At 42.8% G+C, this 15,833-nt stretch overlaps 1 protein-coding gene across 4 annotated transcripts in view; it reads left to right on the top strand.

Annotated features, from left to right (window-relative positions):
• IARS1 (isoleucyl-tRNA synthetase 1) overlaps positions 1-15,833 on the top strand; it is a 155,006-nt gene that overhangs the window by 98,615 nt on the left and 40,558 nt on the right. For all 4 annotated transcript variants that reach the window (XM_053297888.1, XM_053297887.1, XM_053297889.1 and 1 more), the window contains 6 exons: positions 3,495-3,615; positions 7,424-7,515; positions 8,503-8,580; positions 10,230-10,351; positions 12,871-12,973; positions 13,165-13,248. In XM_053297888.1, the coding sequence (XP_053153863.1) occupies positions 3,495-3,615; positions 7,424-7,515; positions 8,503-8,580; positions 10,230-10,351; positions 12,871-12,973; positions 13,165-13,248 (600 nt within the window). The remainder of the gene's footprint in view (positions 1-3,494; positions 3,616-7,423; positions 7,516-8,502; positions 8,581-10,229; positions 10,352-12,870; positions 12,974-13,164; positions 13,249-15,833) is intronic.

The following is a 15,833-nucleotide window of genomic DNA, read 5'->3' as shown; positions in this document are numbered from 1 at the left end:
GGTCCCCCAACACTCAGCAACATATTTTAAAGAGATGCAGGGAGGTTGTAGAGGGAATGGGAGATTAGCAAGAATCCCCCTCCTTCTCTTCTGCACAAACGGAACATCTTCCACTCTTACAAGTACTAGACTGGACTCTGCTCCATGTGTGTTCCCCCTAATATACTGTAACAGCCTACACACAATCCTTTTGGATGTATGGAGGTCAGGAAGTATAGCTAATGCAATACTGTTCAGGATGCATGTGGGAAGGATCAAATGGCCCTTTTCTGGCTGTTGCTTTTCTACAGCAGAATATTGATCTTTAGGTCCCACTCCGTAATTGTTCAGTTCATTGAAATAAACTCAGTAATGCAACATTATTCTTAAATAAGTATAAGCTTTTTTAAGCTTAGAAGATTCAGATGCCAAAAATGTCTAACTAACTGACATTTCTCCTGTAAAGTAAAGTGTGCCGTAGAGTTGGTGTCAACTCCTGGTGCCCACAGAGCTCTGTGGTTTTCTTTGGTAGAATACAGGAGGGGTTTACCATTGCCATCTTCCGAACAATATGAGATGATGCCTCTCAGCATCATGATGCCTTTCAGTATCATCTTTCAGCATTGCTGCTGCCTGATGTAGGTGTTTCCCATAGTCTGGGAAACATAACAGCGGGAATTCGAACTGGCAACCTCTGTCTTGCTAATCAAGTCATTTCCCCACTGCACCATTACCTAGCGCTCGCTTGTGTGCGCGCGCTCTCTCTCTCTCTCTCTCTCTCTCTCTCTCTCTCTCTCTCTCTCTCAAATCAAGGCCAGTTTAACTTCTTCCCGTTTGTAAAACTGCAGGTTTGACGGTAACAGTTGTTGGAGGTAGTGCCCTCAGGTATTTTCTATTTCAGTGAAAAACAGAATAAGCATGGTGAAATGGATAAATTTGTCACTCCCTCCACCCCCAGTAGTTTTAAATGTGGAGTGCTAGCTTTCTTAGGCTATATTCTCACAATCATGGTGATCTTGGGTGAAGGGTTTTTAGCCCTGAGTGCTCTCATAGTGCATGATGTGGGACTGTGGATTTCCTGGACAATTCTGGTCAAATCGCTGCAATTTGTTCACATTTAACCAGGATTGATAACTACCCTAGTTAACGTGACAATCCTGGTTAACTCTCTAACCAGGAATACCGTGATTGTGAGAACACAGCTGTAAAAACTAAGAATTAATATTCTTCATAGTTTGTGTAAGCCTCATATGTGTATTGCATAATACGTGATATGTATTAACCTGATTTAGAGAGGAGTTTGATTTGTACAATTTCAACAATAGCAAAAAATCTTCAGTTTGGTAGCATTGTTTATGTGTAAGCATGCTGCAGTCTTAAATTGAAGATGGAAGTTACTTGCAGCTGTTCTTGACTTTACAAGGCATACTTGACAGCCTTGTGTTGCCACAGATTTGAATCAGTGATGTAAATTCCTAATACTTCTTTGGCATGGTCTCTGTCTCACACATGGGCTTCTGTGCTTGTGCAGGAGCAACCATCGGACACTTCCAAGCTCTCTCTTTTTTGGCGGTAGCTCCGCCTCACTCTCGTTCTTAAATTCTAAACATGTCTTTCAACAACTGTTGCTAAATGATTTTCCTCTGCTATTGAGGAGAATGTGACATGTAGAATGAAAAGTCTGCTTTGGAACAGCATACATTATACCAATGAATGCGCTATGCTTCCAGTGGGAGATTGGTAACTTGAAGAACTTATAATTACTCACCTCTCATTATATACTTGCTTTTAAAATCACTTTTGAGACTTTGCTGTTAGAAGTGATAAATGTGGCAGACTTCAATAAATAGTGATAAAATTGGTTTACATTTTTAGCAGTCACCTCTGCAAGGAGAACTTTAGGCCCTCATAATTAACCAGCTATTTTTGAGGATCCCCAGATAGTGATGATAATTCAGTGCTTCACATTGCCCTAAAATATTATATTTTCTTTCTATTGGTTTTTAAAAACTGAATATTATATTTTCCTTCTATTGGTTTTTAAAAGCTTTGGTGTTGACTTTTTTTCTTGTGATCCTTTTACAACTTATGTATTGAGTAGAGTTATGCTTGGAAGATGCAACTTAACTCAGTTGCTTTGCAAGTTTAAAAATAAGTGTGTTGTGTTTTTTTCTGAATTAGCTGCAGAAATATAGCTCAACATTACTTGTAGGTGCATGTGGCTGTATAACCTGTTTGGATGTTACTAAGGCATAAAGGACCTGATCACTGTGATTCATAACTTAGTAAAATTCGAAGTGGATTATTTTTAATACACAATGCTTGGGCTGCCCTTTGAAAAGTGCTTGGAAACTTAGATTGGTTCGGTATGTAACCACCAGGGAACTGATCAGGATGAGGCACACATCACGTATTGATCAGTTACCTTCACTGGGTACTGGGCCCAATTAAGTGCTGGTTTCTAAAGCCTTACCTTGGTCCCAGATAATTTGTCTTAAGGCTTATTTATACCTATATAAACCTACCTGGACATTTAGATTGACACTGAAAGTTCTTTTCCTGAGGTGCAGTGGGTGGGATAGGACTTTCTAAGTAGGGAAACCACAGCTATGGAATGGTTACCCAAGCAAGGCCTGCCTGATCTAGTTCATGTTAGCCCTCTGGCATGCCTCTGGTAAATTCAAGAGGTTTTTTAAATAGAGTATTCTGTAGGCCTGTGCACCCCAGAAAATATAACATCCAATGTGGTAATTATTGGAATTGGATTTAGGACCCTTTAATTAGATTGGATATCGTGGTGTAGTGGTTAGAGTGCTGGACTAGGACCAGGGAGACCCGAGTTCAAATCCCCATTCAGCTATGACTAGTTGGGTGACTCTGGGCCAGTCACTTCTCTCTCAGCCTAACCTACTTCACAGGGTTTTTGTGAAAGAGAAACTCAAGTATGTAGGACACCGCTCTGGGCTCCTTGGAGGAAGAGCGGGATATAAATGTAATAATAATTATTATTATTATTATTTATTATTATTATTATTATTATTATTATTATTATTATCAAACATTAAAAAAAATCAGAAACTCCTCATCTCTGGTTGTTTTTAAACTACTTTTGAAAACATGATTGTTTGATCAGGCTCTTAGTTTATGATGTTTTAATCTGTTTTATATGAACCGATATAATGGCGATGATATATGCATTCTGCCTTGCTCTTGACGAGATTGTAAAAACTTCTTTTATTGTGTAAGTAAAAACAAATAAAATCAAGATCTTACAAACTTGAGCAAACGTGCTTCAATGCTAAAACATCATTGTCAATCCTGTCTCAAACAGCTGGAAACTCTTGAGCTTAAATACAGCAACTGAAACTAAATAACAAATCCAAGAGCAGGGGGAAAAGATTCTCTACAGAAAAAAATTGGAATGTTAATAGTTTCATGGTTAGATTTGTAGGCTGATGTGGAAAAGTCTTTCTCGTGTATTAGTGGTATTTCACTTTTTCTGCCCATATTCACAGGAAGGTGGAAAGGAATTCCTTTACAATGAGAACACAGTTAAAGAAAGTAACAACATCATGGATAAATGGATTCTATCTTTTACACAATCACTCATTCAGTTCTTCAAAGAAGAAATGGCAGGTACGTATACGTTTCCAAAGTGGAGTCAGATGATACTTATTTGATCATCTAAAGCTTTTAGTAATTTCCCACAGAATTCAAGCAGTTGATAGCTATCTAATTATAACTGTTATGTGAAGCAACAATAAACATGACAAAACAGCCATTTGGCTAATATAGCAACAAAGTTGTTGTTTCAGATATCTAACTGCTCAATTGGAATGGAATAGAAAGAATGAAGTGAATGGCTCAGTATCTCCAAAAGTCCTGAAAAAGAGAATGGTCTTTGTTACCTTATGCAAGTATTATGCTAGTGATATTTATTTGTAGAAATTTCTGGAAGCTGTCTGTTTAATCTATAGTCAAGGTATAGTTTAATCTATACCTCAAACTGATCTAGTGCAGATGTAACCATAGTTTTCAAATTGTTGTCCAGCCTTGGGAGCGTGTACTGCCATCTCCTTGCTCCTGCCCTATCTGGTGCAGATTTCCTTTTTCTTGCGGGCCTTAACTATGGTTTAACATTGTGTGCACCAGCATCTACCATAGTTAAAGCTATTTGGGGTTCTGCTCTTCATGTGAGTTTGAAAGTAGGATTTGAAATGCAAAACCTGGTTAAGAAGGCTGAAAGTGGTTCATATTTTAATCCAGTCTTTAGTGATACTTAGCTACAGTTTTAAATGTGGTTGAACTATTATATTTTCATTCAGTCTTTATTATGGTCACAGACCAGCATAAAGTATAAGGGTGATTACATGTTAAAAGTAAGAGTAGATAAAAAGTGATTACATATAAAATGGTACATATTAATACTAAAAGGACGAAAAATAGTAGATAATACACCAAAAGCATGAGGGCCTAAAAGCCTAAGAAATAGTAAAAGTCATAAATGCATGAAAGGCATAAAAAAGAGGAGTCATAAAAATGGATGTAATAAAATTAAAAGACATGAGAAGACAGAAATATATAAAAGCCTGAGTAATAAAACTGGAAAACAGCCAGATTAAAGGTTATAAGGAACAGTAAAAAGGGAGGTATGTGAGCAATTGCAGGGTCTGCCAAGAGTCACTGAGGATCAGATTAAGGCTGATAGGACTCACTGCCTGTCATCCACTGACGAATACTGATTGCAGCCGCACAGTACCTGGCAATGCTATATGTGATGGCAGATTTAGAGTCAGAGAGTAGCAAGGAGCTGTAGAATTGGCTTGGATGACCTGGATATTTGCTTAGCAATGGAAGGATGAGGGAGGTGCAAATGTCTCTATAGAACAAGCAGTAGAGGAGAACATGCTCAGTAGTTTGGATCTGCCTTAGGCCACAGGGGCATAGTCGCTCTGCAAATGGGGTCCTTTTATAATGGCCTTCTAGCACTGTTGAAGGGAGGCCATGACAGCGAGCCAAAGTGAACGCCTTTCTGTGCTTTGGAACTTCCAGTTGGGTATGTTGCTGGAGAAGCAGAATATCTAGCCCGTCACTGATATGAAATTTTGGGGCACTTTTTTGGTGCCCAATATTATTTATTTATTTTATTGTTTACGTTTTATATCCCACTCTTCCTCCAAGGAGCCCAGAACGGTGTACTACATACTTAAGTTTCTCCTCACAACAACCCTGTGAAGTAGGTTAGGCAGAGAGAGAAGTGATTGGCCCAGAGTCACCCAGCAAGTATCATGGCTGAATGGGGATATGAACTTGGGTCTCCCCGGTCCTAGTCCAGCACTCTAACCACTATACCACACTGGCTCTCAGTGTCTATAATGCGCTACTTGATGGTTACTTCTGCCTGATCATAGTGCATGTTGAGCAAGGTCAAGAGGGAAAGGCCCAGAGTAGCTGCCATTGTCTCAGTTGTCTGAATCCAGCTAGATTAGTAATCATCATGTAGAGTTAGGGGGGTCTCCAGCTCGATCAGGCCTGTCTCCAGGCGCAGAGTGGCTTTGGAGACACATCTCGATACTTGGAGCTCTGCCTGCAGGAATTTAGATTGCACAAGTTCCAGAGTCGCAATGTTAGGGAAGGGGCCTTATTGAGCACCATAGAGTTGCTGAGCTAGCGACTTGGCTGTAAATAGTTCAAGAGCCGTGGGTACATAATGGCCTCCTCTTGTCCATAGGAATTTGAGAATGGCAGAAGAGCTTCTCTGGGCATTTAAAGATGAGCTTTCCTAGAGCCATCAGAATGAAAAACTACTCCCAAGTATTTGAAGTGTGCAACTTGCTCAATCTTATGCCACTCATTCCACCAAGAGTGGATCTTGGGCCTCCTGGCGAAGGCCATAATTTAAGTTTTGTGATAGTTGATTTCCAGGAAATCTGGGTAGCTGAGCTGGCCCACCATAGAATTCATGTAGAAATGGAAGAGGAGTGGTGCCCAAATGCATCCTTGTTTGATGCCCTTCTGAGTTGTAACAGCTCTTGTGAGGTGGCCTTGGGGGCTACATCTCACCTTGAGTGATGTGTCTACATGCAGGGTGTGAAGAAGGTATAGCAGGTGCTGGTCAGTGGAGGAGTCCTATTCAGGCATCTTTCATGGCATCTCTTTTCTTATGAGCCTGCAGAAGTTTGTACTGTCTTTTCTGCTGAAGGAGATTCTGTGCGGCCAACAGTCCAGAACTAGATTTATAGACTTGATAGGTATTGGCAAAGGCTTTTTTTTTTTGCTTTAACACAGTCCTTATCAAACCACTACTTGGAGGCCTGCTGATGCTGTGCATGTGGCTCGCAGTTCTTACGAGAGAAGAGCTGCTGTAATTCCTGGACTAGGGCATTGTACGTCTCCGTAGGCTCACAAGTAGGTTCGTTAATTAGTAGGAATGATTGAATACACTGCAGGGGTCAGAGGCAAGTAGCTCACTTAGTGCTTGATCCAGATGTGGAGACCATTTAGCACGGCAATATGCTCCTTCCGCCAAGGATATGATGGGATTATAATGGTTCTCTATCTATGTGGAGAATGAAAGGCTTTAGAAGGAGCGAAATGGGGAGATGATCACTGTCAGATATGGAGGTAACCTCAAATCTCTCCACCAGAGGGAGCAGCTTCCCTGAGGTGATAAAGTAATCAATCAGGCTCATTCTGGAACTGGCCAGATAGGTGAACTTGGCGGGATGGTCCTTTTCAAGTGGGCCATTCAACATGAAGAGGTTAAGTCTGATCGTCATTAGGCAGAGATCCGCATAATTTGACCTTTGGTCCTTTGAAAGGTGGGTAAGAGGGAGCCCGTCTTCCTTGGGGCTGGGTGGATAAGCCCTCTGAGTGAATAAAGTATGGTCATCAGGACTCAGCCTAGCGTTTAAATCACCACCATTACCACATAAGCATTAGGAATGGAGAGGAGGAGATCTGCTATGTAGTTTTCAAGATTAGCCCACATTGATCTCACCTGTAGCCTCATCCTTTGCGGAGGGTGATAAATATTAATTATCAACTGTTTGCAGTGGCTAAATTGAATCAAGGCTGCCATAGCATATTGCTTGAGCAGTGGAAGCTGTTTCAAGGATGCATGTAGAGAGGTAGCAACAAGCACACCCAGGCCCCTTTTGCATCTGCCACAGCCTGCCCCAGGTACAGCTCCCACTGTATATGAGTGGAATCCATTGAGTAATAACTCCCCGGTTGTCCAGGATTCCTGGATCAGAATAATATCGTGGCAAGTGAGATAGTCTCTGAAGGAGGGGTCTATGACCGAGGTATTCCACCCAGCCACAGAACTATTATATAGATGCCCACCTAATTCTTAAATGTTCAGTTAAACAGAAAAATAGATTGGTCAAAAGTGTTATGTGAAGGAGTATTGCAACGGGCTGGTTTTTTCTCCCACCTTTAGCCTACAGACTCTACACAGTGGTTCCTCGGCTAGTTAAGTTTGTAGACATTCTTACCAACTGGTATGTCAGAATGAATCGCAGAAGGTTAAAGGTAAGTAGTTACTCCTGTCCTTAGTTACATTATGCTTGTCTTTATTATTATTATTATTATTATTATTATTATTATTATTACGTTTATATCCCGCTCTTCCTCCAAGGAGCCCAGAGCGGTGTACTACATTCTTGAGTTTCTCTTTCACAACAACCCTGTGAAGTAGGTTAGGCTGAGAGAGAAGTGACTGGCCCAGAGTCACCCAGCTAGTTTCATGGCTGAATGGGGATTTGAACTTGGGTCTCCCCGGTCCTAGTCCAGCACTCTAACCACTACACCACGCTGGCTCTGCACTCAACTGGTCACCTTTTGGAGACCTGGAATTTATATAATGGAATGAGTAGCGTGGTTGTGGTGGGCATTTCTCTTAACTTTTTTTCCTTCTCCTTTCTTTCATGAGGCTTTGTGGGGGGCAGGGGGAGGTGATGGGCAGAAGCAGCTGCTGAGTATGTAATCAATGCTTCAAGTGCTGGTGAAGCCATTGCTGCACACAGAGGTTTGATTAAAAGGTGGGGAAGAACCCACCAACATGAATGATAAATGCCTCAAAGCAGACAAGCAGGGGTGTGGGAACAATGGAGTACCCCGTCCCCGGTACTGGCCATGCCCTCCCGCCACCCCTGCATCTGACATCAGACACAAGGGGTGTGGCTTGGGGGCATGTGCACACAATTCTAAATCACAGGGGAGATGAGTTGCCAGCAGGACTTCAGTCCTGCAGCCACTGGCAAGCTCCCTACACCCCTGCAGATGAGTGAAACATTTTGCCTACTGGTACATTTCTGGGCACTTAATTACAACAACACGTTTTGTGCATAAGAGAGTAGTTAAATACAGTTGCCTTTTAAGTCAATGTGAGTCACAAATGTCCTTTATTTCAATGTCATTTCATTTTTTGTGAGAACGTAAAATCATTCCTTAGAATAAAAATAAGATTAATGGTGGATTGTTTAATCTTTCTTGTCTCTATGACTATTTCTTGAGTAGGGTGAAAATGGAACAGATGACTGCATTATGGCATTAGAAACCTTATTCAGTGTACTTTACTCCATGTGCAGACTCATGGTAAGAATGTACTGTATTATACTTCTAGCAGTTTCTTATAGCCTTCTCCTATAGGACTATCCTGAAAATCTTGGCTTTTACTTAGTATATTTATATTTATATTTATATTTATTTATTTATTGTTGAATTTATATACCACCTTTCATTAAAGCAATCCCAAGGCGGTTTACAGCAAAAAATTTAAACACAAGATGGTAAAAAAGACACAATTAAAATATTAAGTGAAAAAAAAATTAAACAAATCTGATTAAAAATTTAAAACAAAAGCATAAAAGCAATACAGACTATGAAGAGCAGCAGCAGAGAATCAAATAAATGCCTGGGCAAAAAGCCAAGATTTTACACTTTTTCTAAAAGCTGTGATGGAGACCGAGGAGCGAATACCCACCGGGAGAGCATTCCAGAGTCTGGGGGCAACAATAGAGAAGGCCCTGTCCCGCGTGCACAACAACTGAGCCTCCCTCATTGTTGGCACCCGGAGCAGAGCCCCCTCAGATGACCTCATCAAGTGGGCAGCAACCCTTGGGAGCAGGCGGTCCCTCAGGTATCCTGGGCCCAAACTGTTAAGGGCTTTAAAGGTCAAAACCAGCACCTTGAATTGGACCCAGAAGCAAACTGGTAGCCAGTGCAGCTTTTTCAAAATGGGTGTGATGTGCTCCCACCGGGCAACTCCAGATAAAACCCTAGCTGCCGCATTTTGCACTAGCTGCAGTTTCTGGATATTCTTCAAGGGCAGCCCCACGTAGAGCGCTTTACAGTAATCCAGCCTTGACGTGACTAAGGCATGGGTAACTGTGGCCAGATCTGCCTTCTCGAGAAAGGGACGCAGCTGGCGCACTAGCCGAAACCGTGCAAAGGTACCTCTGGCCACCGCCTCTACCTGAGCTTCCAAAAGCAGAGCCGGGTCCAGTAATACCCCCAAGCTGTGTACTTGCTCCTTCAAGGGGAGTGCAACCCCATCCAGAACCGGTAAAATCTCCTCATCCCAATTGGCTCTCCTACTGACCAACATTACCTCTGTCTTGTCTGGATTCAATTTCAGTTTATTAGCCCACATTATCTACCCGCCGGGCCTCCGATCGCCGGAGGCCCAGTCTACCCGGCTTCTTCCCGGCGGGTAGACCGGGCCTCCGGCAAAAGCTCTAGCGGATAAAGAGCTCTAGCGCGCGTGCGCGCGCGCCCAAAGCCCCAGTTGGGCCGGAGGCTTCGATAAGAGAGGAGCTCTGTTCGCAAGCTCCTCTCTAATTTCTTTAAACTTGGTGAGCACTCGTGGTGGGGTGGCGGGGCGGCAGGGCGGCAGTAGCCTTTCCTTTTCTAATCTGCTCACGGGGGGGGGGCAGTGGAAGCGGCGGCGGCTGGGGCGGCTGGTTTCCAGCGCCCCAATTTTACCATAGATTACGGCCTCTGACGGGGGCAAAGAGGCGGGAGGGGTAAGCAAGCCCTCCCGCCCTTAAAGTGAGACCCCCCCCACCCGGACCCGGACCGGCCCAGTCTGAACCGGTCCGGCAGTTCGGAGGCCATTAGAATGGCCTCCAGACCGGTTCGGACACACCCCTACCGCTTAGCTTCAGTAAAGCTACATTTTTCTGGACTATTCACTCAAGACATCTCTGACCAAGGCATGGGGTAATGAAAAATTATTATTTCAGGCACCTTATACTCCATTTATCACTGAACTGATGTACCAGAATTTGAAGAGACTTATAGATCCAGTCTGCATTCAAGAGAAGAACACTGAGAGCATCCACTACCTTATGCTTCCTCAAGTTAGGTGAGGAACTCTGGCTGGAAAAAAAAAGTCTTTGTGCTTTTGTAACATGTTTGTAGTTGATGTATTTGTCATAGATGGATGTACATCTTGCGGTAGCCCTGAGACATTTTAACTCAGCAGAATTATGTTTATTGGAGCTAGCTTAGACTAAGGGCAGTAGCAGTACTGTAGGAGATGCTGGTGACATGTCTAGACTCAGGACAGGCCTGGTTTTAGTTGCTCAGTTTTCACTCTTCTGCTACTTTCGAAAGTTATGTTCTGAAAAAATATTTTAAACACCAAGAATGGGCAGCTGCTTTCCTCAGTTATAGGGACATAAGGCTCTTACTCTTACTCACAACTTACTCTTCTAGCCCACTCAGTTTTCTGCTCTGATAACCCTTTAGTGTCCCTTTTTATTGTTCTTTACACATAAGACCAAGTATTAGGTTTCTAAGGTTGAAAACATCTTCACCTTCATTCTAAAATGATGCTCTAGAATCTGGTACTAAACAAATACACTCTTGTATGGCTGTACAATTGCTCAGAAGATATGCTGAATTGTAGGCTGAAATGTGTGATCAGCTGCGTGCTTCCAGTCTTGCAGAGTTCTTCCTAGGAGAGAGAGCACTCTGAACTCCAAGGGCTCCGGTGCAACAATGCACCTGCTGGGGGAGTTGGGTGAAGACTCTAGGGATGTGCACAAACCTGTTCGGAGGCCCTTTTGTGGGCCTCCAAACAGGTTTTAAACATGGCGGGGGTGCCTCTTTAAGGGTGGGGGAGTGTGCACTTACCCCTCCCTCCACCCCCCCCGCCAGCACTTATTACTATTAAAAGTCTTCAGGGTGGCAGTGTACCTCCCTGCCACCCCGTTGCCCTCCTTGGCCAGAAGTGGCTGGAAGTACCGGGCGCGTGCAGGCATGGCAGATGGGTGCACACACTCGCACCCGGTACTTCCGGCTATTTCTGGCTGAGAAGGGCAATGGGGCGGCAGGAAGACATTTAACAGTAACAAGCGCCGGCGGGGGAAAAGCGGCGGGAGGGGTAAGTGCACCCTCCTCCGCTGCCTTTGAACCACCCAGCAGCGGTTCCGTGCACATGCCTAGAAGACTCCTGCTGTATCCTCACAATTCATTGAAGCCCACCACTTGGTTAGTCAGGATGTCAGCTAGTGTTTTTTGATGCCATAGAAAACCAACAAATTTTTTTTTAAAGGGTGCAGTTGACAAGTAACATATTTTCCTGCACTGAGCAGAGGGTTGCACTGAAGGGACCTTAGAGGTCTTCCAACTCTCAAATTCTATCGTAATAGGAAAGCAACAGCTTTAAGAAGAGTCCTTGTAGTCAGTTCACTTGAAGGTGAGTGTGTCCCAAGGAGGAGAATGTATTTGGATATTGGCTTTAGATGTTCTGACAGCATTCCAGATTGTCTTTCTGGGCAAAATACCAGGAGCCCAATACTTGTTTTGATGAGTACAGTTGGCAAAAAAGATTTGCTTTGTGTGTTGAATATTTCTTATTCAGTCTGGTGGGATTTTCCATCGAACTTCACAGTATGAATGCAGAGTCTTTAGTCGTCAGTTGAGCGCCTCTTACTTAAGAGTCACTGTTAAAGAAAGCTAAAGGCATTTTCTTTTGATAATAAAATTATTTCTTTAAGTGAAAACTCTTCAATCAGTGCTGTAGATTCTTGCAGTATAGAAATACGCTTTGTAGCAGAATGTGCATTGTCATTTTGGATGTCCTTGAATTGGTTTGGGTGTTGTGTGAGGCACATTAGAAAGACATTCCTATAAATAAGTGAAGATAACTTGATTTCTTGGATCCCAGGTGCATTGCTGTTCATTCCAATTAATGATGCCAAAGATTAAAGTGATTTGTGAAAGTCAGTTACCTTGTAATTGCTGAAAACTGACTTGTTCTTGTTTTTTAATGCCTCACCTGTATGAAGCAGGGGTTTCCCCTTCCAAAAGCTTCATAGTCCATTTTTAGACTAACTGGAGTTGTATCATATTCTTTCTGCCCCTCTCCATACACATTGTGCAATGGCGTTATATTGCACATGTCATGGTTATTGGGCTGAACACTCCGATAGGGTTGTGCATGGACTGTTGGGCATGGTTCGAGCCAAATCCTGGCTGAACTGTGGGTATATGAACTGCTTCAGTTGAACTGATCAGCTGGGCTAGGTGGTTCAACAAACCAGCTCGAAGTGGTTTGCAATGGAATCACTCAAACTGGTCCAGTTTGCGATCGAGCCAGTTCTGCACATCCCTAAACTTAGATCTCCATTGCCACACTGACTCTTATTTACAGTACATCGCTGCAGTGACTTTCAGACTTGTAGCCAATTGCCACACTGTCTCTCCCATCTACAGTGATTACCTGATCAACGTTTGTGTTCAGATTTAAGACAGAAGTGCCATTTTACATAAGAGCTCAAAAAAGGACCATTTTTAAAAATCACTTATAAAGGTTGATATATTTAAAGGACCCTTGTCAACTTAGATGGGGTTCTAAATATTTCCTTTTAAATCTAGGGAGGATCTGATTGATAAAAATATTGAAAATGCTGTTTCTCGGATGCAGTCTGTTATTGAACTTGGACGGGTAATTAGAGATAGGAAAACCATTCCAGTAAAGGTAAGATATTCTTTAATTTTGTTTACATCAATATTCCATAAGCAAATATTGGCTTTTTCAGAAGATGGCATATGTCAATCGATTCATTCCAGAAAATAGACTATAAGGGATGCTTTTAAAAAGCCAAGAGTTATATTTTGCTGTAGCCCTTCTTGTCCTTTCCCCCAAACTAATGCTGAATTTTATTTCAGTATCCACTGAAAGAAGTGGTGGTTATCCATCAGGATTCCAGGGCACTGGAAGATATCAGGTCCTTTGAAAAGTACATACTTGAGGTAAGAATAAGCAGAAGGTACTGCTGGTATTTGACTTAATATTATCCTCTTATATGTTTGCATATATGGTTGATGCCATATTGTAAGCTTAGGAAGCACACTTAATGAAGAAGTGAATAGAATGGACTATTTTATCTTTAAAATAAACCAAATGGAAAAGAAAATACTGGTTGCCATCCTGAGTTGTACTAATGCAGCTCTGGTGATTGTGCTTGGGGGTGTGAAGATTTCTGACAACCAACTTTTCCCCTGGAAGTGGTACTCTGTGCCGCATGAACATATGTCCTTGAGGGTCACACAGCCCACAGGATATATTTTCATATTGCACAGAAGGCTTCTAGGGGAAGAGAAGGTTGTTGAAAATTGCCCCTGCACTGCCTACTCTGCATTAGTCTTACGTCTTCAGCAGCAATGGTGTTTGCTCTACTCTAGCACCTGTCCATCATAACTCAGGATGTCAGCCACTGAAAACATTTTAGACTGAAGCCATGCTTAACTGAAAGTCAGTTACTACAAATTGCTGATTATGAACTATTCCTTTGTTTAGGAAACTGAGACTGGCCAGATCTTTATGCCGTTTAGAGTTTTGCCTGCCAGACAGAGTGACCCCTTGTGTGGTTTTGTGTATTGACTCATAAAAGAAATGTTTCTCTTATAATATTGTATGCATATTAGTTTGTCCAGACAAAAAGCCTCCCAGACTTCTACTAAGAGCAAAGGCATTGTAGCAGAGGTATACTAGTATAACTTTCAGATGCAAATAAGAAAGGTAATATATCTTTACTGGTCTAGTTGCTCTTGTAAGGACGTGTACAATTGTGAACAGCACACAACTTTTTACAGGGCAGAGTTAAACAGTATCTAGCTTACAGTCATGGAAGAATGTCAGCTGTCAGGACAAATAGTAATTTTCCAGGTAACTGTGTGGGAATTGTGTAAATGGGACCAGAAAGCTCTGGCTTAATAGCTGGGTGAAGAAAGCATGCAAAGGCAAGGATTGTATGGAATACAGTGGTGGTGGCTGATTTCAGTGTTCAGTTTGGGACTGCGTTGTCAGGAGCACTTCAGGAGTTCATAGCAGCCATGGCAACTGTGGACCTATCCCAGTTGGTTTCTGCGCTGACACATGATGCTGGTCACATGCTCGATTAAGTCTTTTGCTCTGATTAACGTAGTGTTCCGTGGGTGGGGACTCCTGTCGTCTCCCCATTGTTATGGATGGACCACCATCTGGTTAAGGTAGGACTTACAGCCACAACTCAACTCTGCTGGGGGGAAGGACCTATTAGGTTGATCCACCCAACAAGGTTATTGGACCCAGTCAGATTCCAAGAAGCTTTGGAAGGGTTTGGAGTTGGCTCTGCTAGTGATTCTGTCGATGCTCTGGTGCAAACATGGGATAATGAACTCGCTAGATCAGTAGACACAAGCGCTCCTAAGCGTTCTCTCCAACCTGCTTCAAAGTCAGCCCCGTGGTGGTATTCAGAAGAACTACAGGAGCTACAGGCGAGGTAGACAACTAGAGCTCAAGTGGAGGAAGACACTGTGCAAATTTGACAGGTCACAACACAGAGCATGTTTGAAGATCTATGCTCTGGCAGGATGGGTGGCAAAGAGTTTTCTACAGTCATGAGGGGGCTAGTATGTGCCCCCTCTCTTGTAAATTTGAACTTGTAACCATCAGTCACTCGCTGCAGTTTCTTCAATGACTTTGTTTGCAGATAAAACCTCTCTTATTTGGGTCGAACTGGATTCCACAGTTACTGAAGAGTCTATTGTGAAGGTGTCCAGCAGCTCCTCTTATAGCAGGGTTTCTTAACATTGGTCCCCCAGATGTTGTTGGACTACAACTCCCATGATCCTCAGCCACAAAGGCCATGTCTGGAGATGATGGGAGTTGTAGTCCAACAACATCTGGGGGCCCAAGGTCAATCAACCCTGTCTTATAGGATTATATTAGATCACTCTCAATTTGTAACTCCTGAGGAAGTGGACAAACTGCTTCGGACTTGCTTCCTACAACCTGTTCCCTTGACCCTTTTCCCACTTTGCTTGTCTCATTTGGTAATCATATTATTAGAGAGGGTCTGGTATATATTATAAATGCTTCTCTAAGGGAGGGCAGGATGCCTTCTTGTCTTAAGGAGGTAATTATTAGACCTTATTTAAAGAAATTTGCATTGGATCCCTCGGAGTTACCTAATTACAGGCCCATTTCTAATCTTCCATGCTTGGGCAAGGTGATTGAGCGGGTAGCGGCCTCTTGGCTCAAGGCAGCTAGAGATGATACAGATTATCTAGACTCATTTCAAACTGGCTTTCAAGCGGGCTTTGGGGTTTGAGACTGCCTTGGTTGACCTGATGGATGATATCCAGTTGGCTGTCAACAGAGGGAATGTGACTTTGCTGATCCTTTTGGATTGCCTGAGGGAGGTGGGATAGGGTGGCACTGTTTTACAGTGGTCCTGCTCATACCTTTCTGGTAGGTTCCAGATTGTGTTGCTTGGAGACTGCTGCTCTTCAAAGCTAGAACTAAAGTATGGAGTCCCACGAGGCTCTACAGTCTCCAATGCTCTGTAACATCT

Source organism: Hemicordylus capensis, chromosome 2, assembly GCF_027244095.1.
Source record: "Hemicordylus capensis ecotype Gifberg chromosome 2, rHemCap1.1.pri, whole genome shotgun sequence".
Lineage (NCBI taxonomy): Eukaryota > Metazoa > Chordata > Lepidosauria > Squamata > Cordylidae > Hemicordylus > Hemicordylus capensis.
This window is presented reverse-complemented; position numbering and strand designations above follow the sequence as displayed.